General features: G+C 38.1%; 1 protein-coding gene across 2 annotated transcripts in view; it reads right to left on the minus strand.

Moving 5' to 3' along the window:
• Positions 1-919: 919 nt before the first annotated feature.
• The window catches only part of tmod1 (tropomodulin 1), a 33,839-nt gene continuing 7,248 nt past the window's right edge, over positions 920-27,510 (minus strand). The window contains exons 2-12 of one of the 2 annotated variants that reach the window (XM_074694045.1): positions 25,284-25,458; positions 25,062-25,198; positions 19,385-19,541; positions 16,036-16,152; positions 12,806-12,895; positions 9,331-9,461; positions 9,134-9,241; positions 8,913-9,056; positions 5,123-5,267; positions 4,622-4,721; positions 920-1,957 (exon numbers count right to left, since the gene is read on the minus strand). In XM_074694045.1, the coding sequence (XP_074550146.1) occupies positions 1,939-1,957; positions 4,622-4,721; positions 5,123-5,267; positions 8,913-9,056; positions 9,134-9,241; positions 9,331-9,461; positions 12,806-12,895; positions 16,036-16,152; positions 19,385-19,541; positions 25,062-25,184 (1,134 nt within the window). In that variant the 5' untranslated portion in view covers positions 25,185-25,198; positions 25,284-25,458 and the 3' untranslated portion in view covers positions 920-1,938. The remainder of the gene's footprint in view (positions 1,958-4,621; positions 4,722-5,122; positions 5,268-8,912; positions 9,057-9,133; positions 9,242-9,330; positions 9,462-12,805; positions 12,896-16,035; positions 16,153-19,384; positions 19,542-25,061; positions 25,199-25,283; positions 25,459-27,510) is intronic. The other variant, XM_074694052.1, reaches the window with a different exon arrangement.

The following is a 27,510-nucleotide window of genomic DNA, read 5'->3' on the forward strand; positions in this document are numbered from 1 at the left end:
CGTCAACAATTTTTAACTGTTAGTCGGCTGATGAGATTATTGTGTTGCCATTGAAGCCATTGGATTGATCATGGATGTTCCACTTCAACAAATATTTCTTTGAACTTTGTCTAAACCAGGGGTCTACAACCTGCAGCTCTTTGACTCCTTTGCAGTGGCTCCTTGTAGCTTAAAAAAAAACTTTCATTAAATAAAGAATTTTTATTTTTCTCACAGAGGGTATTGATGATTAAAGACATGACAAGTTTTACAGCCCTGGGAAGATAACTACATCTACAAAAAGACTAATCTGGAAGAAAATACTGATTTTAATTCTGTGTGCATGGATTCAGTTAACTGACAACATGCTGGATTAATATACAGGCTTAATATGTGGCTAAAACATTAGCAAACTACAAAAATAAAAGTTGAGTGATATTATCAATTTATATTATCATATTCAAGTGTTCTTTTGAATTTTTTAAAATTTTTGCAAACTTAACGTAAAAAAAAAAATTCTTAGCAAAAATTTAAAATTTAGGAATTGTTTGACATTTTCAGAAACTTTTTTTTTTTTTTTTTTTTTGAAATTGCCAATTTCTGAAATTTTATAATTTTGTGCAAGTTTTGAAAATTATTTTTTCAGTTTTTTTTTTTCCTTTTTTTTATTTCTTTTTTTTTGCATTTTGATGTCTAAGCTTTTTTTTTTTTACAGATTTCATTTTTTATGCAATTTTTGAAAATTCATTTTTTGTTCTTTTGAAATGTTTGAATTTTTGAAATCAATTGAAACTTTGGCATTTTTAAAAATATTTTTTTTGTGAATTTATAAAGAAATAATATATGAAGAATTATTTTTATTTATTTATTAATTTGATTTATATTTAAAGAACAAGACTTCACATGGACAATTTAATAAATTCAAAATTAACTTATCGCTTCTAGATTTTAACAGTTTAAAGAATTTTATTCACTTTTTTTATTGTGAAGAAAAAATAGTTTTTTTGCTCCAGAATGGCTTTAATCCAGGTGAGCTGAGGAAAAATGGCTCTTATGAAAGTAAAGGTTGCAGACCCCTGGTCTAAACGATTCATGTTTGAACCAATTAAATCATCTGTTATTTATTTATTTATTTATTTTTTGTGATAAGCTGTGAACATCATTGGAACACAATTCCACCAGATCCTTCTCCGGTCCGTCTCTGCTCCACCACCTTATAAACAGACCTGGTGAAAGTTGTGTGTGTTTGGCAGCTGAGTAATATGTGAGATAATGTTTACTGACATTCTGTGACAAACTCAGTCTTGCGCTTGCTATCCCCAGCTAGCAGGAATGCTGCGCAGAAACGTGTCACATGACTTCTGTTAAATGTCGCAGAGTATCTAGAGTGAGCTTCTCAGAAATATCTTTACCCAAGTTTTGACACAATGCAGCACAATCAACCCAAGTTAAGAAGTGTTTGAACAACTTCCACCTCTTTCCCACGTCAGTCACAAATAAATATTTTCTGATAATATAAAGCCACAAGTTTCAAATCCATCACTCTGTAACTGAGAGATCTACGCCCCTCAGTCTGGGACACCAGCTTTGGAGTACATCTGTAAAAAAAAGACTTAAAACCTTAACCCTAAGAAGCTCAACTCTTTGACTAAACAGTAGAATTCATTAAACTCCTAAATAGAAACAGAGATTGATTTAAGCTCCCTGCCGTCTTTCACAAGCTGAAGATTTAGAAAGTCTTATTTTAGACAAGGGGGGGGGGGCTTGAAAGTTGGAACAGTTCATTGATCACCTACGAAACAAAACAAATCAACCTGACGAGGCGTTCAGGAGCTTCTGGGGAGTCCGGCACAAGGAGTGTGGTTTGTAAAGACGGCAGGAGACGGAGGGGAGCGGAGGGATGAGAGTAGCTTTGGTTTCTACACATTCGTCCGACACTTGGGGAAGATGGGTCCTCCCTCAAGCCTTCTCTTTCTTACTGGAGGAGGAGACAGACGGAAAAAGAAGAGAAGACAGTTATCAAATAATCATCATCATCATCATCATCATCATTATCAAAAGTTTGAGCTAAAGTTGAGCAAAAGGAGCAAAGCGGAGAAAGCAACTGGCAGAAACTCTGATAAATGAGGAAAGAAGGAAAGTCGTGACACTTTTTCTTCCACATGAGCCTGACAGCAGCTTTTTAGACAAATCAGAGCTGGATTCTCAGACCATTTCACCTTCAGATATTTTTCTAACGCTAAGTCTACAAGTCGGTGTAACTGCTGCCAGAAAGACATTTTAAACTGATGGACTTCGACTGTTAAAAAAAAAGCTCAAGACAGTGGAAAAACACAAACATAGGGTTGAAAGTTACTAATTACTTTTACTTTGAGATGTTACGACGAGGATCTGTAATGATTGCACTTCCTCGCCACCTTGTGGCCTGGAGTTTCTGTACGCTGTCTTAAATTACTTTTAGCGAGATTAATTTAATGGAGATTGGATTGAAACAAATTTGATTTGTTCAAGACAACTTTTTACTGGATACAACGCGCTGAGGTAAGGTATTTATCAGCACAGATAAGTAGCGCTACAGGAAATCTACCAATCAGAGCTAACGTAACCTCACTCTTCATTTTATTGATAGACTCTCAAGTTTGAACAGACCACTGCAGAATAACTGCTGACTGTGGGTTGGAGGCAACATTAGCACAAACAGTTTAGCACTTTTAGCCTTTAGCTCGTGCTCTATCTCTCTCCTGTTTCTCTTTCTTCTTCTCTTCTGTCCTTTTCCTATCGGACAGTTAGGCTCCAGTGTCCACCATCACTACTAAATTAATCACAGAAATGGTTTTCAGCGGAGAAAAACACAGATCTCTCTGCTCTCTGCCAAACTTCATCAGCGGGAGTGGTGTTACCATGGAGACTTTGTCATTTCAATCTCATTTCATGAGTGTGGCGGCAGCTGATTGGCTGAGGTTTACTGTCCACTGCACGACAAAAACTCAAAACTAAGAAAGTGTTTTTGTCTAATATCTAGAAAAAAAAAAAAAAAGGTCGTAATGGACCTTATTAAAGTCTCATTTGCCTGAAAAGTCTATAAAAATGTCTGTTCTAATAAATTCAAAGACAAATGTCATGGTGTGGTTGCTTGTAATGAGAAAAAAAAACTCTGAAAAGCTCTAAAAGCCTTCAGTTTTCTCATCTTATAATCCGATGTGCCTGATATATGGATAGATATTGATTAATCATGGCTACTGTAGTAGTTGACGAAGTAACAGCGGTAAGAACCTGTAAAGAGGAATTCTGCTAAGTGCTAACGTTAGCTCACAGGCTGGCCCGGGCTTCTTCTCTTGTTTATTGTTAGAGCAATACAGCGCCCCCCAAAGGTCTGACATTTGAACTGATCTCTGGAAACGTCTTTTGTGGACGGCAGAAACCTTCGTCTTTACAGCGCACTTTTTTTGAAAACGGCACAGAAAACAGTTGGATAGGAAAATGTTTGGCTCCGTGTGGATGTAGCCTGAGTTTGACTGATTTATTGACTGTTTTGTTGCCATTCCCTTTAGCACAGCTCCATCTAGTGGATGCATAACGCAACCCCAGCCACTACTATAGCTTCTACTCTATGCGCCTTATTATGCGGTGTGCCCTTTATATGAAAACAGTTTTCAAACAGGCCAGTCATCGAAGGTGCGCCTTATACTCAGAAGCGCCTTGTGGTGCGGAAAATATGGTAAGAAGAAGTGACGTGTCTCGTTTGTTGAAAAATGGAAATTGTATAAATTCAAGAAACTTAAACACTACACTGTTTTGGTTGTTTTGTCCATTCTAATTCTGATGTCATTTTTAGCTTGTAAGATCACATAATTAAAGTTTTTTTTCTACTTGTCAGGAGAATCTAGTTTGAACATGATCATCATGATCAGTTTTGCTGTGTTACAGAGCGGTCAGGTGAACGAACGCAGAGGAAGAGAAGATTAAATCACAACAAATCCTTTCACAGGTTGGTCCCTGAGGTCAGTCACTGCTCAGAGAAACATGGATTTTAAAAATCTAACACCTCTTTCCAACCACAGTTAGCTCAAGTGTGAGCTACAATCTGAACAAGCTGCCCTGCAATCCGGACACCTCATTCTTGATGTAGGGAGCGTCTACAAAGTGCAAAATGAAAACAAGTGGGAAGCTCAGACATTCAGAAACTTCAACCTTAGTGTGCGTTGTTCTCACGTTAATGCTCTCCTGTTGGTTAGACTTAAACTATCAGCTCAGGAAGAGATGATCTGACGATGTTTGGAGCTCAGATCTCCCTCCTCTCTTTAGTAGAATATTGGAGGATAAATCAGCTAATGAACCCTCGAGGAAACAGGAAGTAAGAAATAAGTCTGGTCTCATCAAGAAGTCAAAGCAGGAGAGAGGAGAGAGGACTGAGGAGAAAGGAACAGTAGATCAGAAAGGAGATGGAAAACTTGATTCGAGGAAATCCAGACAGAAAAAAAGGGAAAATGCCGTAGAGAAGAAGATCTAGGATGAGAAGGAAGGGAAACTTTATCAAACGTGGAGAAAGAGGAAAGTGTCTGAGCGACAGATGGCGGCAGAGCTTTCAGGCGCTCCAGCAGAAGAGAAGCGAGACTCAGAGCTCTGTTCACGTTTCTTTTACTTGGTCTTGGACTTGAACTTTTTCCCGAAGGCTCTCTCCAGCTCCGGCACGGACAGAGTGAGGGTGAAGGAGCCGTCTGATTCTGACCTGACTGCCCGGGCTTGGAGACGACAGGGGGAGGAGAACGTTAAGACAACAGCATGGCACACACACACACACACACACACACACACACACACACACACACACACACACAACATGAATCACCAGAGAGTATTTCTGCTGTCAGACTGTCTTTTCTTCCCCTCTCTGTCCCGGGCTGGACTCTTTTCCCGGTGCTGATGTCATGACTTAAAAAGCGTCTGTTTTGATTGGCTAAGCCTGCTGGCTGCTCTCCTGAGTTACTGTGCGGTGAAATCACTGGATAAAAGCAGAACTCGAGAAGCTAAAGTGAAGATAATGTGTCAGCACTAATGCACATCACTAAAGCTCGAGTTTTCAGACGCGGATGTGTCTTTGAGTTTGAGTGTGTGTTCAGTGTTTCCAGTGTGTGTGACCCACCCAGGTCGTTGTTGTTCATCATGGCGTTGGAGCCTCGCAGACGGGGGCCCTGCTGGGTGAAATGGTATCCAAACTTCAGCAGCGTGGTGTTTTTCTCCAGCATGCTGGCGATCTCCATCTCCACTTTGTTTCCCAGAGGCTGACTCTGAGAGAAACCATAAATTTATAAAGATGACGAGACGAGACGAGGAGATGCAGACGCCAGGTCAACAGCAAAGTGGCCAAACTGAAAACTGCACGACTGAAATCTAAGCAAGTGTTTGTCTTATTTCAAGATATTTTTTTTTGAAATAACAGACACCTGAATTGATATTTAAAAAAATGCCAGCGGGGTAAGGCAAATGATTTTTTTTTTTACCACATTTGAAGATTTTTCCACTCTTTTTGAGCAATTCAGACGTCATTTTTGTCTTAATGACTGAAAATAAAACATTTTTTGGACATGTAAGGAGGAACGGGTCCCATTTTAAGTCTAATAAGGCAACTTTTCTAAAAAAATAAATAAATAAATAAATAAATGACGCAAACACTTGCTCAGATTTCAGTTTTTATAGTATAATTGAAGGAGTGTGTATTACAGTAATGTAAATTTAATATATTTCATGGTAGAAATAATTATTAAACTAGATTAATGGGCAAAGTACCAGGAAAACTAAATTGATTTAGTCTGACAAAAGAAGAAAAAAAAAAAAAAAACAATACATTTTTCTCTAGTCCTTTAATTTCTTTCCTTTAATTTGAAATTACGTGGTTGGTTAATTAATATATTATGAGAGAACAGGCACGATAAGATTCTTTTCCTCTTATTGCTTCTTGTGATTCACATTTCAGATTTATTTTTTTCATATTAAATGTTTTTTTATGATCTTTTTGAAAGAATTAAATAAAGTCTAACTAACTTGGTGGTTTTTAAGTGGGGGCCACCAGGGGAGCCTCAGAAAATTTGAGGGAAGAGAAAAACAGGATCTAATTATTTTTATTTATATATTTTTTATTTCTGTATTTTATCTTAGTGTTTTATTTTTAATTTTTATAACCATTTGTCCTGAACATACAACAGGTAAAGAGCCATAACCATCAGATTGTCAAGTTTCCTAACCACACCCCCTATGACAGCTGCAACTTTGGCATGATGATGTCATGACTGACGATGCACCTGTAATTCGCACTACCCTCAGAAGTCTGTGCATTTCTGTCTGTGGGGTGAAATTGTGGAATGGTCTGGATGAACAAACAAAAATGAGTAAAAACGTCCATTAACTAAAGTCAACTTACAGAAAAGCTATTCTTGAAAGGTACAGAATTATGAAAATGGAGTCAAGTCATTTTTAAAGGCTGTCGATTAACCCTTTAGTGAATGGCCTGGTATATGTGCTAATGAATGTGATTTGTTTTGGAAGTGGAACAGCTAAAAACCAGTCAGCACCTGCGGATGAGTGGACGGGTGGATGAGTGAGGGAGGGTTTGGAGTACGTAACATATTTTGGTTAATATAGAGGGAGAGTAAGTGGAGGTAGGACATGAAAAGTTTTTGCTTCTTCCCACTCCTTTTTGGACATGTTGAATGCTTTATATAGTATTTCTGAGAGCGGTGGTATGATGTACCCTTAAATTGACTGTTTTTGTTTTTAACTGTTTTCTTTGTCCGAAATAAACTGAACTGAACAAAATGATCTGTGTCAACCTGGCGGTTTGCGCCTATTATTAAGCTGTCTAAAAAACTAAACTGAACTTTGAGGCTCTTCACCTGTCTAACCACTGACTACATGTAAGAAAACTGTGTCTCATCTTGGCTGACAGAGCCATGATATGCTTTGTCTTTTTTTGCAACAGCCTACTTGTGTGAGTCTGTCTTTGGTTTGTTAATAATTTACTATTCTAAAGAAATGTAATAGTTATTGAAAAGTTAATAAAAGTTAGAAAAATATTCTTAAAATTGACATTTCTTTACATATTGTATAACATAGTCTGTTAGTCCCTGACCAGAAGCTAATGGGAACTCCTGAACTAACTAACTAACTAACTAACTAACTAACTAACTAACTAACTAACTAACTAACTAACTAAAACTAACTCTTAAATATTCACATGATCTTCCGTCAGAAAATGACAGAGGTATATTGTCTGGGAAAGTGTCATCAAAGGTACGTATCCCAGTGATGATGTTGTTCTTATCTTTGGATTAAAAAATATTCAAACCTCGTAAGTTCATCAGTTCTACATTTAAGTTCACTTTGAGTTTTACATTTTTTTAATTTTAATCATTATTATTTAAAAACACCAGAATAAGGAGAAAAAAAAAAAACAAACAAAACAAAAAGATGAAGTCCAACTGTACGGAAGCCCTAAGTGGTCATGATTAAACAATTGTATTCTCCAGTTATCTATAGGTAACAAGTTTATTTTTTGTTATCTAGAAAACTTTAATACAAAAAACAAGTCTTTTTTCTTTCTTTTTTTTCTTTTAAATAGGATTGTTCATCTTGTTGTCTTAGAAAAACATGTTTTTCTTGTTTCCAGAACGTCATACAGTGTCCCAGTGAAAATGTTGTTTTTATCTTTTGGATTCAATATTTCAGGACCTCGTGAGTTTATCAATGCTTTATTTGATTTAATATGAAGTTGTTTAATACAATATAATATTTCTTAAAGGAAAAAAAAGCACACATAAAAAAAAACAAGATCATCCAGGGGTCCAACTTTATGAAAGCCCTAAAAAGTCAGGATTATTCAATCCAATTTCTCATTTTTATTATGATAAAAAAAAAATTCTTGTTATCGAGAAAGCTTTAAAACATATCGAGAAAACAATCCTTATTTCTTAATTATTTTTATTTATTTATTTATTTATTTGTAAATGGTATTGTTCATCTTGTTATCTTAAAAAAAACATGTTTTTACTTATTTCCAGAACATCGTACACAGCTTCTCATAAGTTCATCAAAGCTTTATTTAATTTCATTTGAAGCTGTTTCAAACAATTATTTATTATTTTTTTGAAACACCAAAAACAAACAAGATCATCCTGGGGTCCAACTTTATGGAAGCCCTAAAAGGTCAGATTTAATTCAATTCAATTTCTCATGTTTTATCAAAATAAGTTTATTGTCTTATTATCTGGTTAGCTTTAAAAACAGCATATTATGATAACTAATCTAGTTTTATAAACATTTTTTAATCCGGCTATATATCATGTTTTTTAGAATTTTTTGTTTTTATTTAGTTTTTAAGTTAAAAATATAATTTTCTGTCGATCTAAAAATCAAATCCGAACATGGGTTGCTAACATTAGCCAGAAGACGGCGTGCCAAGTCGCTTTCCTGATATTTTCTTTGTGCTTATGAAAACCAGAGAGCAACATAGGAATAGAATGCAGATTTATTTTTCTAGATCACAAGAAAATGATCTTGTTTTCTCAGGAAACCAGCCATGTTTTCCTGGGGTAATGAGTTAAATTATCTCATCATACTAAGAACACTAATTTTGTTTTCTCAAGATAACGAGGAAATTGAGTCAAGATGTGTCAAGAGAAATGAAATGTATTCAAACCTGACCTTTTAGGGCCTCCATACTTTATACACAAGATATTTTTTTCTGCCTTTCAAAAAGTATCTGCTCACAAACGGGACGTTTATGAACTGTATTGTCGCTGAGCGTGGATGATGCTGATGCTGAATGAGTCACGCCGTTTGAGTCATTCATGTGATAAACTGAGTTCACAGTGACTCACAGATGAACCGGCACACTCAATGAATGGTGTGTGTGTGTGTGTGTGTGTGTGAGCTGGTACCTGGTTGTCTATCTTGAGCTCCTGTAGCGTCGTGTTACTCTGCAGAGACTCTATGAGGGACAGGATCCCTGTTCCCGTGATGAAGTTAGACTCGACGTTCAGACTCTTCAGCGTCGTGTTCACCTTCAGCATCTCTGCCAGAGCCTGAGGAAAAAATAAAATAAAATAAAATAAAAATAAACCCTAAACGAGTGAAATGACTCTGCTGTGAGGTGACTCACGAAAGCTACGGGGTCGTTGCTCCTGGTTCCGACGATGCTAAACCTCTCCACCACGGTGTTTGTGATCAGAGCCTCAGCGTACTCCTTCAGGGTCTTGATGGGGATGTTCTGGATCAAGAAAAACACAAGTACAGATTTTCAGGAGCCTAACCTTTGTGGAAAACCACACACATTAAAAAAACAACCCAAACACTCACTTTGATGTTGTTGAGGTTGACCTCGATTAGGTCGGGGTCGTTCCTCTTCATCCTCTGCAGCGTCTCTTCAACATCAGTGGCGTTGGGCTCTTCATCAGGGACTGGTTTATACTGGGTGCACTGGATCACACCTTAAACACAATCAGACTGTCGATCAAAAAGCTTCTTGATGTAGAGCAGTGTTAGCTGACCAAAAACCACCCACCCTGCTGCTTTATGAAAGTTTAATTCATCACTAATGGTGAATTTTCATCCTGTTCAATCTATCAGACGTCTGTTTACGGGGTTAACTGTCAGTTTTTGTGTGTTGACCCTCAGCAGGTCTACAGAAGTCTAAATAAAATAATTAATCTCTAATTAAAAAAACTTGTTTGCTTTGTAGGGTCACAGGGAGACACAAGAATTAAATTCAGGGTTTTTTTTTAAATAAAAAAAATATATATTATAATTATCATTTATTTGCCTTTTTATTTTTAAATTAAACTATTTTTTTCCCCTTGTTTGTTATTTATTAATCTTTAAGGAGCCTGGAGTCCTTGCCCTCTAATTCTTTTGCTCCATGCAGACTGTGGTTGGGATGTGCCACCATTTATGTTGATAAAATAAAACATCTTTCCGCTGATGGTCTTGTTTGATTTGGAGGGTCACAGGGAGACATAAGAATTTATTTGATTTGTTTAAATCCAAAATTTTTACAAGTATTGTTTTTTAATTAAAATTGTTATTTATTTGTTTTGCTTTCAAGCTTAAAATGTGTATTTTTTTTGTTTGTTTCTATTTTGTTTGTTAGTTTTCTATTTATCTTTCAGGGGCTTTGAGTCCTTGCCTTCTAATATTTTTGCTGAATGCAGACTTTAGTTGGGAAAAACTAGCATGCCTTTCCTGATTAATTTTTGTTGTTTTACAATTATTGCTGACTGTTTTTTTAAATGTTTTTACTGTTTTTATTTTCTTAATTACTGTTTTTACTGTTTTTTTTAAAATGTTTTTACTGTTTATATTGTCTTAATTAATGTTTTTACTGTTTTTTTAATGTTTTTACTGTTTTTATTGTCTTAATGTTTTTATTGTTTTTTTTTAATGTTTTTACTGTTTTAATTGTCTTAATTAATGTTTTTACTGTTTTTATTGTCTTAATTAATGGTTTTACTGTTTTTTAATGTTTTTACTGTTTTTATTGCCTTAATTAATGTTTTTACTGTTTTAATTGTCTTAATTAATGTTTTTACTGTTTTTTAATGTTTTTAATGTTTTTATTGTCTTAATTAATGTTTTTACTGTTTTTTTTAATGTTTTTAATGTTTTTACTGTTTTTATTGTCGTGATCAATGTTTTTACTGTTTTTTTATGTTTTTACTGTTTTTATTGTCTTGATTAATGTTTTTACTGTTTTTTTTATGTTTTTACTGTTTTTATTGTCTTGATCAATGTTTTTACTGTTTTTTTATGTTTTTACTGTTTTTATTGTCTTGATTAATGTTTTTACTGTTTTTATTGTCTTAATTAATGTTTTTACTGTTTTTTTAATGTTTTTAATGTTTTAACTGTTTTTATTGTCGTGATCAATGTTTTTACTGTTTTTTTTATGTTTTTACTGTTTTTATTGTCTTGATTAATGTTTTTACTGTTTTTTTATGTTTTTACTGTTTTTATTGTCTTGATTAATGTTTTTACTGTTTTTTTTATGTTTTTACTGTTTTTATTGTCTTGATCAATGTTTTTACTGTTTTTTTTATGTTTTTACTGTTTTTATTGTCTTGATTAATGTTTTTACTGTTTTTATTGTCTTAATTAATGTTTTTACTGTTTTTTTAATGTTTTTAATGTTTTTACTGTTTTTATTGTCGTGATCAATGTTTTTACTGTTTTTTTATGTTTTTACTGTTTTTATTGTCTTGATTAATGTTTTTACTGTTTTTAAAAATGTTTTTACTGTTTTTATTGTCTTAATTGATGTTTTTATTGTTTTTATCTTTCCTTCCGTGCACTTTGAGATTTGCCTGCAAATGTAAAGTGCACCTAAGATAAGCTGATTTGATTTTTAGGACGGTTTTTGCTTCTGTTCACATTTTTACTCGATGTGGACTCAATTTTCACTGCAATATGAACTCCTATACTTCTATGAGGTCAGGAGAACCAGGGCTAAAGGCTAAAAACTGTGAGGAACTATGTACAAACACTTTATTCAAGTCTTGGATCAAAGAAAAGTGAAGTATTCTCAGTTTAACAAGCTCTGAACACACAAACTGTTGCTGATTGGTGCAGAGCAGCCCCAAGCTGAAACATGACACCAGGAAGATGGAAGCAAATTTTCAAAGAATTCTTTAGATTTTAATACAGGACAAATAAAGATCATTCAGGGCTTGTTTGATGCAATAAAGAGTGTAGAATTATCTGTTTTTTACAGAATTGAGCAAACGGTTGATTTTCTGCAGATTTTCAAAAAGGACGTGTAAATAAACGAGATGTGGACGGCAGTCACAAACAGTCTCGCTTCCCTCCCTCCGTTTAAAGAATGTTGCTGAGTTCACGTGTGATACATTCAGGGACTGTCGGAAATTTGAAAATCTGACGGGAACACCACTTTTTCTAAGTAGGACAAACGGTTTGTAAATGCCAGACATTTGAAAATAAGTGCGTCTTTGAACGCCCCGCAGGTTTGGGATCCAGATTAATCTGCGTTAATTTTTACAACGCGTTAATTTGCGGTGTAATTAATTAATCTAATTAACGTGTTAAAATGACAGCCCTAGTTGTACTGTTGGAAGATTGTAGTCTCAGTCTTTTGCGAATAAAGCCGTAACATTACAGGATTTGTTTCAGTGTTACACGATTTAGGTCATAATGTTACAAGATGAAGTCATATTGTTAGAAGTTTAACTCTTAGAAGATCTGGGTTATAATTTTATGACATTTAATTAAAATTGGTAAGAGATCATAATCTTAATGTTTTGATATCTAAGTTGAAATGTGTTCAGATTAAAGTTGTTATCGCAAAAGAAAAGAGTCGTAATGTTACAAGATTAAAGTCTTAATGTCGCTGGATTAAAAACAAATGACACTGTTGTCCTGATCCTCTGTTTTAATTATGCACATGGATTGACTGAGCAGTGAAAATGTGTGAAAATGAAGAAACGAGAGGATGCATCTGTGTGTTGTCTCTGGAGGAGCTATAGGACACTGTGTGTGTGTGTTTTTATGTTTTCTGCATGCACACGGTGTAAAACGACTGTGAGTTCATCATCTTTGGTAAAATCAAACATCATTCTGCAGAAATGAGATCATTACACTTGATCACAGTCCAGATCCCTGCATGTTTCCAGGATGAGGTGGTGTTTGCTTTGGACGAGCTGAGTGATGGGCTTTCTTCACTGATAATCGAGCCGACTTCTTGAAATCAACCCCAAACCTTCAGCTGGCAGATAAAAGACTCAGTTACATAAGTTTGGGTGCATGTGCAGGAGAGTGTGCGTACTGTTCAGGCCTTGCTTGTTGACTATGGTGCTGCTGGCCAGGGCTTCGTAGTACTGCTGGTTACTCATCAGGGTGTGCATGCCCAGGATGGCTGGAAAACAGCGAGAAGACGGCGTGAGGATGGAGAGAAACAGAGGAATGGACCAACATGCTCAAACAAACAGATCAAACTCCTTGCAACAAGCAGATCAAACCAAAAGAAGAACAAAGCAGCTCTAAATCTCCACCTTCAGGTTTCATCCTGAGAAAAGAAGCTGAATAAATCTCCTCACGTCCCAGCAGCAGAGGAGCTCGGATAAGTTTCTAAACTGAGCAGCTACTTTAAGGAGGCCGTATAAACGAAATGATTCAGAGAGGATTATCACCTCATCTGTTTGTCAGAAAGATGGAGAGCATGAGAACGGAGCAGTTTGCAAAGACATAAACAGTCAAGGAACACAAGCTGCTCTTAAAAGAGGAACGGCATGCTACCCATGACGACTGAAGAGCTGATCCTGAATCAGATCGCTCGTGTTTTCATCAGGATCCACAGCAGCAGCAGCTCTTGGTTTATTACACATTAAGCTGCAGTGTTGACAGCATTTTGTCTGACAGGTACATTTAAGTTTAATTTTGGAGCCAGAAAAGAATCGAAATGGAACATTAAGTACGTAAAATTAAAATTGTTTACTCTCTTAAAGTAATTCAGGCATCACTTTTGTCCTTTCACTTATTGAAACAAGACATTTTTCTAGACCTGTCAAGTGAATATGGCTCAAATTAAGTCTGATGATTCATACGTACTAGAAATATTATGAAACATTTGCTTGGATTCCAGCTTTTGCAATGTAATGTTAAAGGCAGAAGGCCAATACTGCCAATTTACTTTCAGAGCACACACTAAGGGCCTGTGTCCACTGCACGCAGCAAGATTTTGGCTTTACGCAAAATCTGTGCTGAAGTGTTAAGAAGTGCAGCTCTTTGATGTTCCTTTAAAGGATAACTGCAAAAACACTAGAAACACACACACACACTAAGCCAAAAAAGCCAAAGTAAAGAAAAAAATATTTAATAAAATAAAATAAAATAAAAACTTGGGTCTGAGCATCTATTGACATTTTTTACACTTACATTAATTATATTATTGTGCACAAAAAAACATCACTTTGTAAACTAAAATGGCAAAGTAAAGCTGAATGTAAGTGTTAATACAAAACAGTGCTGAAATGTTGCCAGTGGACACAGGCCCTTATTGTCAAAGTCAAGTTGCACGTGTAAGAATAGTGTCTAGATACAAGAATCTAAACTGGTAAATATTTTTGAGATTTCTTCACGCCTGAAGAGCAATTCAGGCTTTTTTTGTCTTTAATATGATGAAACAAGACATTTTTGGAGGGGAATCAGGGATATCATATCATATACACTCACTGGCCACTTTATCAGGCACACCTGTCCAAATTTCTAATCAGCCAATCACATGGCAGCAACTCAGTGCATTTATTCATGTAGACATGGTGAAGAGGATCTGCTGCAGTTTTAAGCATCAGAATGGAGGAGAAAGGTGATTTAAGGGACTTTGAACGTGGCATGGTTGTTGGTCTGAGTATTTCAGAAACTGCTGATCTACTGGGATTTTAACCCACAACCATCTCTAGGGTTTACAGAGAATGGTCCCAAACAGAGAAAATATCCAGTGAGCAGCAGTTCTGTGGGACAAAATGCCTTGTTGATGCCAGAGGTCAGAGGAGAATGGACAGACTGGTTGGAGCTGATAGAAAGGCAACAGTAACGCAAATAACCACTGGTTACAACCGAGGTCTGCAGAAGAGCATCTCTGAACACACAACACGTCCAACCTTGAGGCAGATGGGCTACAGCAGCAGAAGACCACACCGGGTGACCCTCCTGTCAGCTAAGAACAGGAAACTGAGGCTACAATTCACACAGCAACACCAAAACTGGACAATAGAAGATTGGAGAAACGTTGCCTGGTCTGATGAGTCTGGATTTCTGCTCCACATTCAGATGGTAGGGTCAGAATTTGGCCTCAACTACATGAAAGCATGGATCCATCCTGCCTTGTATCAAGGGTTCAGGCTGCTGCTGCTGGTGTAATGGTGTGGGGGAGATTTTCTTGGCTCACTTTGGGCCCCTTAGTACCAACTGAGCATGGTTTAAAGTCCCCAGCCTACGTGAGTATTGTTGCTGACCATGTCCATCCCTTTATGAGCACAGTGTACCCATCTTCTGATGGCTACTTCCAGCAGGATAACGCTCCATGTCATAAAGCTGGAATCATCTCAGACTGCTTTCTTCAACATGACAATGAGTTCCCTGTACTCAAATGTCCTCCACAGTCCCCAGATCTCAATCCAATAGAGCACCTTTGGGATGTGGTGGAACGGGAGATTCTCATCATGGATGTTCAGACCACAAATCTGCAGCAACTGTGTGATGCTATCATGTCAATATGGACCAAACTCTCTGAGGAAGGTTTCCAGGACCTTGTTGGATCTATGACACCAAGGATTAAAGCGGGTCTGAAGGAAAAAGGGGGTCCAACCAGGAACTAGCAAGGTGGACCTGATAAAATGGCCGGTGAGTGTAAATCATGAGACACTTAGAATTGTTTTCCTAAATAATGAGAATGAAAAAAAAAAACAGATGTTCACAGGGACTGTTTTGAGCTGATGAAATCTCAGTGTCTCCATAATCGTCACTTTTTGATGCAAATATGAAAAATTAAAGCACATGCGGTATTTTTGCTAATAACAATTTGTAATGCTATTTCCACATATTGTACAGTTAAACCCCTGTGATCGAACCATTTGGACGTTTTGCTGAATGTAACGAGTTGCTGTACAAACATGACAGAGAACGAGTGTCACTACATGCAGTTTATGGGAGCAGATACCCTGGATGGAGTTCAGCTAGCAAACACAGATATCCAGCAGGAGTGGAGGAGGAAGGAGATGGAGGGATGGAGGGAAAGAGTGGAGGGAAGATGGGAGGAGCTCTGGAGGAAATGGAGAAGATTAAGATTGAGGAGGAGTGAATGAATTAAATGAATGGAAGGATGTAGCAGAAATGATGATTTTAATGGTTAAGTGGAGACTGAAGGATGATCAGACAGGATAGAGTCAGATTCAGGTTATGAAAGTCAGTTAAACTTGTGTCAACATGTGAAATCTGCTGAAATGAGATAACACTGACAGAAATAGAAACAGAGAAAACCTGGGTGGGAGCAGTTACCTGCGATATCACACAGCTCAGCATCAGTGGCACTGGCCAGGGCCTCCTCCAGCTCCGGCTCCAGAGTCACATTCTCCATGATGGGGTCCACAATCTTTTTCGGTACCCAAGCTTTGCCTAAAATATGTAAATAAAGAGGTTTGAAACAAATGGCTGACCGCTGGTGGATCCCTGAAGCTGTCTGTTAACGGCTCAAAACAGGCTGTTTTAAAAATGCATGACTGTATCCAAAGATAGCACAGGATCTTCATGTGGTAAGACAAAAGCAAACTACAAAAAATCAAGAGTTGAGCAGTCATGTCAGTATATGTTATCAAATTCAAGTAAGAATTCAAAACTTTTTTTTCAAACATAAACCTTTTTTGAAATCTTAATTATTTTGCAAAAAAGGGACATTTCAGAATTGTTGAATATTTTTTACCAAGTGGAGACTCAAAAAAACCCACATTTTTCAAATTTCAAAGTTTTGTGCAGTTTTTTGGAAAGTTTTTAAAATTCTATTATGTAGTATTTTTTTTTTTTTTTTTGCAATAGTTTTGATTTCAAATTTTTTTGCAATTTTTTTTTTGTTGCTATTTTTTTCAGTTTCAAAATTTGTGCATTTGTGATATTTTAGCCAATTTTTCTATTTTAAAAATGTTGTGCAATTTTTGGGGAAAGTTTTGGAATTTCTTTTTTGTGTTTTTGTAATTCTTTATCTTTTATGCTATTTTTTTCAATTTAAAAAAATTTGTGCATTTGTGATATTTAAAAAAAATGTTAATTTTTTAAATTTATGAAAAATGTTTTTTTTTTTGTTAATTTTTATTATTTGCAATTTTCTCTATTTCAAAAATGTGTGAATTTTTGGTATTTAAGCAAATTCTAGGAAATCTCAATTTTTTTTTGCAATTTTTGAAAATCATTTTTTGTAATTTTGCAATTTTTTGTAATTTTGCAATTTAAAAAAAAAGTCAAATTAAAGAATAATACATAACATGTACAGTTTCATAAATTGCAAAATAAGTCCTTGTTTTGTTCATTTTTTAATAGATTTTAACTATGCATAGAATTTTATCCTCTTTATAGTTTTTATTGTGAAGATAAAGTAAATTTTGTGGCTCCATAATGGCTTTAATTAAGGTGAGCTGAGGCAAAATGGCTCTTGTGAAAGTAAAAGTTGCAGACCCCTGGGCTAACCAATCAGAGGGAAGGGGGTTTGTGTTGCGGGGAGCCTTAAAGAGACAGCAGCTTTCAGAGAGAGGCTGAAATAAGGGTTTTCTAAAACACTTGTGAGAGAAAAATGTTCATTTCTATGAGTTATAAACCACAAAAAGAAACTACGGGGGGCACCAGAGGGACAAAATAGAGCCAAAAAAGGCACAATACCCCTTCTTTAATGGTAGCTGGTCATAAATCGTGTCAACGAGCCATAGCAGATAGATCACCGTGAGGACTTCTGACCTTAAAGATAACATAAATATTTACTCAATCAAGCAGAAGAAATAAAATTTACCGTGTAGCCTGAAGTGGTTTGTGTCTTTCTCATAAATGTCATGTAAGGTGAGCCATCACAGCGAGATCTCCAACCAGCTTCGTTATATAACAGCTGATCCGTCTGAGGTGAGGACCTTTCATCACGTCACACCTGACCACAAGCTGTCGTCACCGTGTCTGACTGACTGTAAAGACCCAGAGATTTATAACTTCACTAATAGGCCCTGTGTGTGTGTGTGTGTGTGTGTGTGTGTGTGGAGAAGTGTGTGTACGATCAGCTCCTCAAGTTTCAGCCAGACATTTTTTGACCCCTGGTATAAACAGGAGCTGCTGGCAGCGTGGTGGTGATATATCACCCTGAGCGTTGTCCTCTCCTGAGCCCAGATGTCCTGCTGTTTCACCGCACAGTGTTCAGAGCGTGGCTAACCTGCTTTCTGCTCTGACTGAGTCAAAGGTCTGAATCTACAGTTAACAGTTAGCATACATGCCCAACGTTAGCGAGTAGCACTCCAGGATATGAACGCAATGCTATTTGATTACTCCACAGCATTAGCCAGAGGTGTATTGTTACTAATCTGAGCTCCCTCAGGCAGCATTTAACACACACCACAATAAAGATCACCAACAGGCTGCGCCAAACTCAGGCAGCCAGAAATAGACGCACACACGCCGGACATAACGAGTTTCAAAACGTCCATGTGATTTTATCTGTAAAGGGTTACATCATATCTTTAAGACTTTTCATTCTGTGACAGCAAAACTTTGAATTACATCAACATACAAACTGTTATCTTGTCTTGATGAAATTTTATTAACGTTAACAGGTCTACTGCTAACAGTTTTGGAAAGTGTCCTAAGATAAGGTTTGTTATGATTTGGCAATATTGAATAAAGATTGATTGAGGGTGTTTTAGCTGCTGTCTCTTTAAGGCTTCCTGCTTCCAAAAACCCTTTCCTCTGATTGGCCAGCCCTCTGGAGGTCTGTCAGGGGGGTGGAGCCAAGGGCTGAACTTGGTGATTAAGGTCCACCCCTCCAACAAGCTTGTCTTGAGTAGATCTAATTGGAATCTTGTCAACTTATCCCCAAAATCTGGTGCTACTATGATGTTTAAAGCAGATTCAGGGATTTCGACAACACATGAACATGTAGCTGAATACCCCCTCTTTAAAAAAAAAAAAAAAAAAAAAAGAAGAAAAAGAGAAACTAACTAAAAAAACTTCCTACAGATTTTAGACAGCAAAAAAAAACTTTTTTCCCTCACTCTGTCCCCTCTGTCTCTGTAAGTCATCGCTTTATAAACCCTCTTCCCTCTGATTGGCCAGTCCTCTAGAGGTCTGTCAGGTAGGCGGGGCTAAGGGTTGAACTTGGTGTTTGAGGTCCACCCTCCAGCAAACTTTGTCTTGACTTGATCTCGTCAAAATCTGGTGCTACGATGATGTTTCCAACAGATTCAGTTTTAGTATAAGCATTTATCCTTCTTACTTTATACCCAAGTTTGAAATTTGGGAAAGCTGAATACCCCCTCTTTAAAAAAAAAGAAAGAATTGAAACTGACTAAAAAAACTTCCTACAGGCTTTAGACAGCTCAGAAAACACATATTTTTCCTCACTCTGTCCCTACTGTCTCTTTAAGGCTCCCTGCTCCATAAACCCTCTACCCTCTGACTGGCCTGTCCTCTGGGGGTCTGTCAGGTAGGCGGAGCTATGAGCAAACTTCTGTGTTTGAGGTCAATAACCACATCATTTCAACAATTCTTGTCCAGATTTTGTGCTGTTTTGACGTTTTGAGCAGATTTGGGACACGTATCTGTAAGCAGAATACCCCCTCTTTAAAGTTTTTTGTGACTTGAAGAACTTGCTGTATCCACTGACCTCTCTTTTCCCCCGTGTAAGGCACCAGGTCTTCTCTGTCAGGGTGCTCTTTGGCCTGTTTCTCCAGATGGGCGATGAGGTTGTCTCTCTGAAACGCTCCTGTCGGGGCTTTCTTTGTCTGGTCTTTCTGTCGCATCCCAGCTGGCAGGAGTGCATTCTGGGTAAAGATGAGAAAATGGTGATTTTTTTTTTCTACAAAATGTGGGTTCATTTACAAACATTAGCAGGGAGAAGATGACCTATATCTTCTCTTCCTCTGTAATAAGATGGTTAATTGCTGAATTTGCCCAAAATGAGCAACTTAAGTCTTACTCTTTAAAACCAAAATCTGCATTTTCACGGTAAAAACTGCAGCTGGTAAGTTGTGCACTCTCTCCTCGTTCCTCTTTGTTCTTTTCTTTTTAGTTTTCTTCATATTTTGAGCCCGTCATTACTTTTTATGGCTCAATTCTTGTCCATTGAGACCAAATTGTTTGTGTCTTCAGTGGAGTTTTTCCTTTTTTGCTCCTGTGTGTGTCAAGAGATCTCGCATGTAACCATGGTTTCATTGTTTACACAAAAGATTTCAGCTGTTAGCATCCTGTAGGAAGCCGATGCTAACTGGTGCTAGGCCCAGTGTTCCCTACAGGCTGAGGAAAAGGAGGTGAGGACTGCGTGCTGGTACAGCGGTGTTCCTAGAAGAGACGCCATCAGCCTGTCTTTCCATCCATCATTGCGGATCGTTACCACTATCTCCAATAAGTACGGTTTTGATGCCAAAATACCCCCATTACAGGCGCCACCATTGGCAGCTGTTGTGCAGCCAGAGTCACAATTTTTTTTCCTTTCAAGCGTCTAATCTCTTCTTGATTCAGTCTCTTGACATATTTTACAATACCTTAACAAAACTACACAGGAACTGCAGCTGTCAGTCATCGTTGCACATGATGTAAAGCCTCATTTTTAACCTCGTATAACTAATGAAAACAAAACTTTTCAGAAAAAAAGAGGACCTGAATACAAGACAGCCAAATGATATCTTCAAATCACCACAACAATCGGACGTGGGAAACATTTCTATGAGGTGTATTTATTTTTTAACGTTTGACCACAGCCCATCTGGTGTAACTGGAGAGCCAGATTTTTTGACCTATACTGCAGCCAGCCACCAGGGGGAGCAGTTTTTGAGCTGAGCAAGATGACATCCATTTAAATTTTAATTTTTTTACAGTCTATGGTCCAGAGATCCTTTGTGGAACCATGGTTTCACTGTTTACATGCAAGATTTCAGCTGTTATCACCCTGTAGCATGTTGATGCTAACCGGTGCTAGGTCCAATGTTCTCTGCAGGCTGAGGAGAAAAGTGCAAGAACAGAGTAATGGTACAGGGTGAGCTAAGAAGAGACGCCATCAACCTGTGCTTCAATCCTTTGTTATGGCTTGTTACGGATAGCAGAGGGTAACATCGTGCTACTCTCAGAGACATGGCTAACAGAGCTAACACTGGACACCAACTTCACCTGCTGTGAGCAGACAGGATCCAGGAGACAGAGACTGAACAGACTGCTGAAGAAGCTCAGTCCTGGACCCTGTGGAGGTGGAGGCTGGCTGGATGTTGGATATTTTGCACCTTATACTTTCTTGTATTGCTGCTGTGACTCTGAATTTTCCTTCAGGGATTAATGAAGTATATTCTATTCTATTATGTTAAATTTCTGTCATATATATATATAAAGATGGTGCTCCAGTATCTTGGTTCTGTTTAATGTAACCTCCACATCCATCACTCTTGCTTCAGCCTGACACAGAGCAGACATTTCCCAGAGCTTCACTCTGCTTCACTCTGCTTCGCTGCTCACTGCGTTATTTTCATCTTACAGCAACATTCACAAACCAGCTCTTCAAGTGCCACTAATAGCTTCATATCTTATCAGTCCTCTCAGCACTCAAACGTCTCTCTTCTCCTCTCTCTGCGACTCCTCTGCTTTCACTCTCCCTTAAAAAAAGCATCAAGCATCTTTTTTTATAATATCAAACTGTTGGAGCAAGCTCGTGTGATGTTTAGCTTACGATGCACCAGTCTTTCCATTAGAGCGCCATAAATGTTCACGTGACTTACTGCAGGTATTTATAGAGAAGCCAGGAGTATATCACACCATCAGGGCCCAGCTTTTTATGTCACGGGTTCTTAAGCTAAAGATACCAGGCACTCTTCCAGCCCTGCACGTTATTTTTAACAGCATCAGACTGCTGTCCTCTCCAACTGTACTTTCCTCTGGTCTTTTCTCTGTCACCTCATCCCTACATCACTGAGTTCATACAGTACGCCTCTTCCTCTTTCAGCTCCAGCTCATCTTTAGACACATAAATGTAACGTGAATCTGAGTGAGGGCAGAGAGAGGGTCAAGCTTCTCAGATATATGATGAATAGGAGTTTAAAGCTCCTGTGAAGAGATTTCAGCTGGTTATAATACAGGATGAAATTGATACAAATGACTCGGTGTGACCTGTACTGCTAACCTGAGAATCAGTAACACGATTGATCATTTCTGTGTTGCAGTTTTCAGAAGCTAGCATCCACAGCTACAGGGTAGGTGTCAGATATAACTTTACAAAAACTCATTGAGATCGTCCTAACAAAACTGTGTAGTTAGCGGAGCTCAGTGTTAGCATAATATTGACAAGGTCCAGCATCTGACCCCGCCTACTTTCCTCTGAGTCATGATGCTAATCTGCCCTCTGGTGTTCCCTCTGTTGCAAGGTTAGCCAGCACGTCGTCCTCACCTCCTTCTCCCCACCTTGTGGGGAAACATCCGGCCTTGCACCAGTTAGCATTGACATGCTACAGGCTGCTAACAGCTGATTTCACATGTAAACAATGCAGCCATGGTTACATGTAGGATCTCCAGACAAACACAGGAGAAAAAATAGTAAAAATATCACTGAAGACAAAACTAGTTTGGTGTCCACCAAAAAATAAACCATACAAAGTAAGATCCACTCCAAATACAGAAATGACAAAAAAGAGACGAAAAATAACAAGAAATGGACAAAGGAGACAGAGCTGCTGTAACAAGCAGCAACAGTCGGATGGTGTTTAGCAACCAGTACTCAACAGTTCCAGTTTTCAGCACTTTTGTTGTGTTTATGTCGTATTAAAAATTAATTTGTTTAATAATAAAATCTTAAAGTTTCTTCCATTTAACATATTCTATTTCCCAAAATATAAACTTGCAATGTTGTGTTCATGTCCAGTATGGAAAATCTCCTACTCTTCCGCTCCCTCACAGTCACAAGGATGCGTTCAGGTAACGAAACATGGTACTGTTTGATGTTACCAAGCGGCAAACTCTGGTCTAGAGTGGAAGTGCTAAAATCTGCTGATTCTCGAGTGTCTGCTTGAGGCTGGTTCCTGTAAGCACAGGAAGTCACAAACACACCAAATTTTTACTATCTACACACACTGCACGGGGGTGAATTGTTTTCTAACTCGGCAGTTTAGAGGATATTAAGATCATGAGCTTGCCCAATCAGAGGCACATCTCAGGTCACGTGACTGAGGGGCGCCCTGTAGCTATACTTGAATCCCTTGCCACTTCCAATATGGCTGCTTTCGCTGATATGCTTCAAAATCTGTTTAGGGAACAGATAGGGGACATCGAGAGGACCACGTCCATTAATTATACAGTCTGACAGAATTCACTTGGTACTAGGGCTGTCATTTTAACGCGTTAATTAGATTAATTAATTACACCGCAAATTAACGCGCCATAAAAATTAACGCAGATTAATCTGGATCCCAAACCCGCGAGGCGTTCAAAGACGCACTTATTTTCAAATGTCTAGCATTTACAAACCGTTTGTCCTGCATGAAAAAAGTGGTGTTCTCGTCAGATTTTCATATTTCCGACGATTTTTTGAAAATCTACAGAAAATCAACCGTTTGCTCTTGCCCAATTCTGTAAAAAACAGGTAATTTTAAACTCTCTACTGCATTAAACAAGCCCTGAATGATTGAAAAAGGTCCTGTATTTAAATCTAAAGAATTCTTTGAAAATTTGCTTCCATCTTCCTGGTGTCATGTTTCAGCTTGGGGCTGCTCTGCACCAATCAGCAACAGTTTGTGTTCAGAGCATGTTAAACTGAGAATACTTCACTTTTCTTTGATCCAAGACTTGAAAAAAGTGTTTTGTACATAGTTCCTCACAGTTTTTAGCCTTTAGCCCTGGTTCTCCTGACCTCATAGAAGTATAGAAGTTCATATTGCAGTGAAAATTGAGTCCACATCGAGTAAAAATGTGAACAGAAGCAAAAAACGTCCTAAAAATCAAATCAGCTTATCTTAGGTGCAGGACTGTGTAGATTTTGTAAAGATAGAACCATAACACTTTATTCATGTGTTCCTTATGCCTCAGGGTACCTAGAAATGTGTTGTATATATTTCCACCTTATTTTTAAATGTTTTTAATGTCTTTTAATGTAATTTTAATGTCCTGGAATTCAAATTCTTTATTTTGGGACCTTAAGCAGATATGAGATTAAATGTGATTAATTAGAGTAATTAATTACAAATCCTGTAATTAATTAGATTATTTTTTTCAATCGCCTGACAGCACTACTTGGTACCTATAAAAGTACCTTATGTGGTCCCCATCCTTAACATTTGAGCTAAAAGTTAAAGGGCTACATTTACAATTTATATCTCAAAGTCACATTTTTCTGTTACATGGCTGTAATACGCTTTACTTTATAGATTTTGGTCCTCGGTCAGTCTCAGAGTTGGCTCCTTGAGTGCTGTGTGATGTCATGTGAACCCCATGAATTGGTACAGCTCTTATTTATAGAGTTAAAGGTCATAAGTTTACAACCTTAAAGTAACAGAGGCCTCAGATCCATGTCCTGGGAATAATCTTAAGGAGAAGATTGAAGAAAATGAGACCATGTTTCACCTAAACCACGCTTTGTGTGTAGTGAAGTTTAACTGTGTCACGGTGTTCTCTCTGTGAGTGTAAATACATTCATCTGTTAGTGTTTCAGCACACTTGGCAGGCGCGTTTCTTTGTCCGACGCTGAGAAGCTTTCACGAGTGATTACTGGAACTGACGTGGGACGTCATGCTGGGAAGTCCGACGAGCGTTTCACAGCAAAGCTGAACTGAACAGCTGTCCGACAGGTTCCCCTCACAAACAGGCACTCTGTGTTTCCTCTGCTTACGTCACAGAGTCCCTCTGCTCACTCACTGCTGTGCCAACACACACACAAACACACACACACACACACTGAGCCCTGCACATTATACCCTTCCTGTCATCCCTGTGGCATTGAAGGGGAATCTAAGAGCAGGCAGAGATTCATCAGAGAGCTTTTATAGCTGCTGTCACCATCTCACCCTGTGACACACACTGAGAGTACGGAGCTGGCATCTTCAGGAATAAACACAGCACAATACAGCAACAGGAGGCCTGAAGATCAAACAGTTTGTTCAGGATCAAATCAATGAAAGTGGGAATAATAAGTCCCTCAGTTGGCTCCACAGAGTCGCACTGCGCCTTTAAGAAACTGATTCAAACAAAAACGCAGCAAACTGCAGCAGATCTGATCCGGGAGCTCGGCTTGGCCTTAATGACCACATAACTTAACACACACACCAACACAGTGACACAAACACACCCTCACAGGCTCCATATTATAAACTTACGTCAGGATCCAGCTCCTCTAACTCATCCTCTAACCGCTGCAGCTCCTCCTCGGACAGCTTCTTCAGCAGCTCGTCCTCGTCTATGTCCCTGTACTTCTCCATCTCCTTCTTCAACACCGACATGATGGACAGCGCTCCTGGAAACACAGCGTTCACAGCTTTTACAAGATGCTTGATAAGCTGGGGACTTTTAATTCAGGGATGAGACGTTTAATGACCCACCTCAGCAACTCCTCCTCGAAAGAAAGACAAAAGACGGAGAGCTCAGAGTCAAAGTTGTTGAGTATATCTGTTGAAAGTTGGAGTTGTACTTGGGTGAGCTCACCGAGGTCACTCAGTGGATAGAAAACAGCGATGGCAGCAAAGTGCCTGCAGCGCTTCTGGGAGTGAGACAGACCTGAAAAAGGCAGAGACACAGCATGAAGACATCATTTTCCACTCCTAGTCAAGACTTTTTATTTTTCCTTCAACTTCCCACTCTGTCGTAAAAACTGACAATCGAAGAAGAAGATATAGGAAGCAGGTGCGCTTCAGATCAGAGAAATGTTTGACCATCCAAGACATGAATCATTTTACATTACAGGATAAAAACCTCACAAGATTTAGTAGTGTTAATGTACTTGTCTGTTTTTTTTGTTTTTTTGTATTTGTCGTGGGTCATTACTTTGTATGGTTTATTTGTTGGTCATAGACACCAAACTGTTTTTGTCTTCATTGATATTTTTACTATTTTTGCTCCTGTGTTTGTCTGGAGATCCTACAGCAGCCTGTAGCATATCAATGCTAACAGGTGCTAGGCCAGATGTTTCCCCACAAGGTGAGGAGAAGGAGATGAAGAGGTGATCGCCTTGTCCTTCCATCCATCGTTATTGGGAACGTAAGATCCATCTCCGATAAGATGGACGAGCTAGCTGTGCTAACCCAGCAACAGAGGGAATACCAGAGGGCAGAGTAGCATCATGCTATTCACAGACATGGCTAACAGAGCTAACAGCAGACACCAAGGCCACATGTGAAGAGCTTCACCTGCTGTGAGCAGACAGGATCCAGGAGACAGAGACTGAACAGACTGCTGAAGAAGCTCAGTCCTGGACCCTGTGGAGGTGGAGGCTGGCTGACTGGAGAATGATGGACAAGCTGTCAGCATCTATTTTCTTATGGAGCTTTTTACACTTTCTATACACTTTCTTACTTTGGTTTCCTGATTGCTGCTGTGACTCCTCCTGAATTTCCCCTCAGGGATAAATTAAGTGTTTTCTATTCTATTCTATTTCACCAAAAGATGATGTGGGCAGTGTCCCTAAATGTGGTGAAGAGCAAAGGATCATGGGTCTGAGAGGCAGCAATGTAATGTCCGCATATGTGGATACTTGGTCTTAAGAGGTTAAATAACTTGAAAAAAAACATTTTCTGAACTGGTCAGATGAAAATGGCTCGTATTGGGTACAATAAGACAATTTTTACTTAAAATGAGACAAAAACACTTGATAAGATTTCAGTTTTTTGAAGTGTGCAACTCAACTCAATTCAAAGGCTTTCCTATATCTGCGGGATGGGGTTCAGGTCTGAACTTGAGGGGCCCAGTCCATCATTTTCAAAATTCCCTTTAGTTAGAAAAACTACCTAAATCTGCTTATGCTGGTTCAGTTCTATGGTATATAGAGCATCATGATGATATTTCTTCATTTGCTGGGTTATTCTGTCAGCCAATTCAACAAAAACTACTAAAACCTTTGGGTTCTTCTAATTTTGGCCACCACTGTAAGTTAAAAAATAAATATTAGGCTAAACAGCATTTTCCATTAGCAATGGGCCAGAATTTTCAAATACTTAAATATTTACCAACATATAAAGAAATGAAGAGTTGATGTGAATATTATCTCATTGTAAAAGTACAGTTTCCCCTTTTTCAACCTGGTTTACCCTGGGTGTAATACTATATTCCTGCCAGACGGTGGCTGTAGCACATCTAGAGCTAACCAAATTTAAAAGCTATAAAAGGAGAAACCATGAGTGAAAGCCGCTAGAAATACTGAGAAAACTGCAGAGACTGAGGCGTGACAGTAGAATGTAAACATAAATGTCAAGACAGACACTAGCTGTGCCCCCTGCTGGCAGTACCGTATGTATATTAGAATATAAGAAGGAAATGTTGCAATACCAATTTGATTAACACTAATTAGAGCTTGTCTTTGAGGATTCCAAGTGACTGTCAAGTAGTGTTTTGCCTTCAAATGCCGATCACTACTTCTATACCTAGCTTAGCATAACATCTTTGAACCAAGCAGCAACCCATCTTCTAATGGTGCGTTCCATATGTATGAGTTAGTGTAAGAGTACAAGTTCCAAAGGGGCAAATTCCAACTGGAACGCACCCCAAAGTCAGAATTTCTTCACAATTAAAGATGGCTGCCCCAGGGTGTCAACAGTACTTAAACTCCTGTAATGT

Source organism: Halichoeres trimaculatus, unplaced genomic scaffold (genome assembly GCF_033239565.1).
Source record: "Halichoeres trimaculatus isolate MK-OKI-2021-1 unplaced genomic scaffold, fHalTri1.1 fHalTri1_scaffold_2, whole genome shotgun sequence".
Taxonomy (NCBI): domain Eukaryota; kingdom Metazoa; phylum Chordata; class Actinopteri; order Labriformes; family Labridae; genus Halichoeres; species Halichoeres trimaculatus.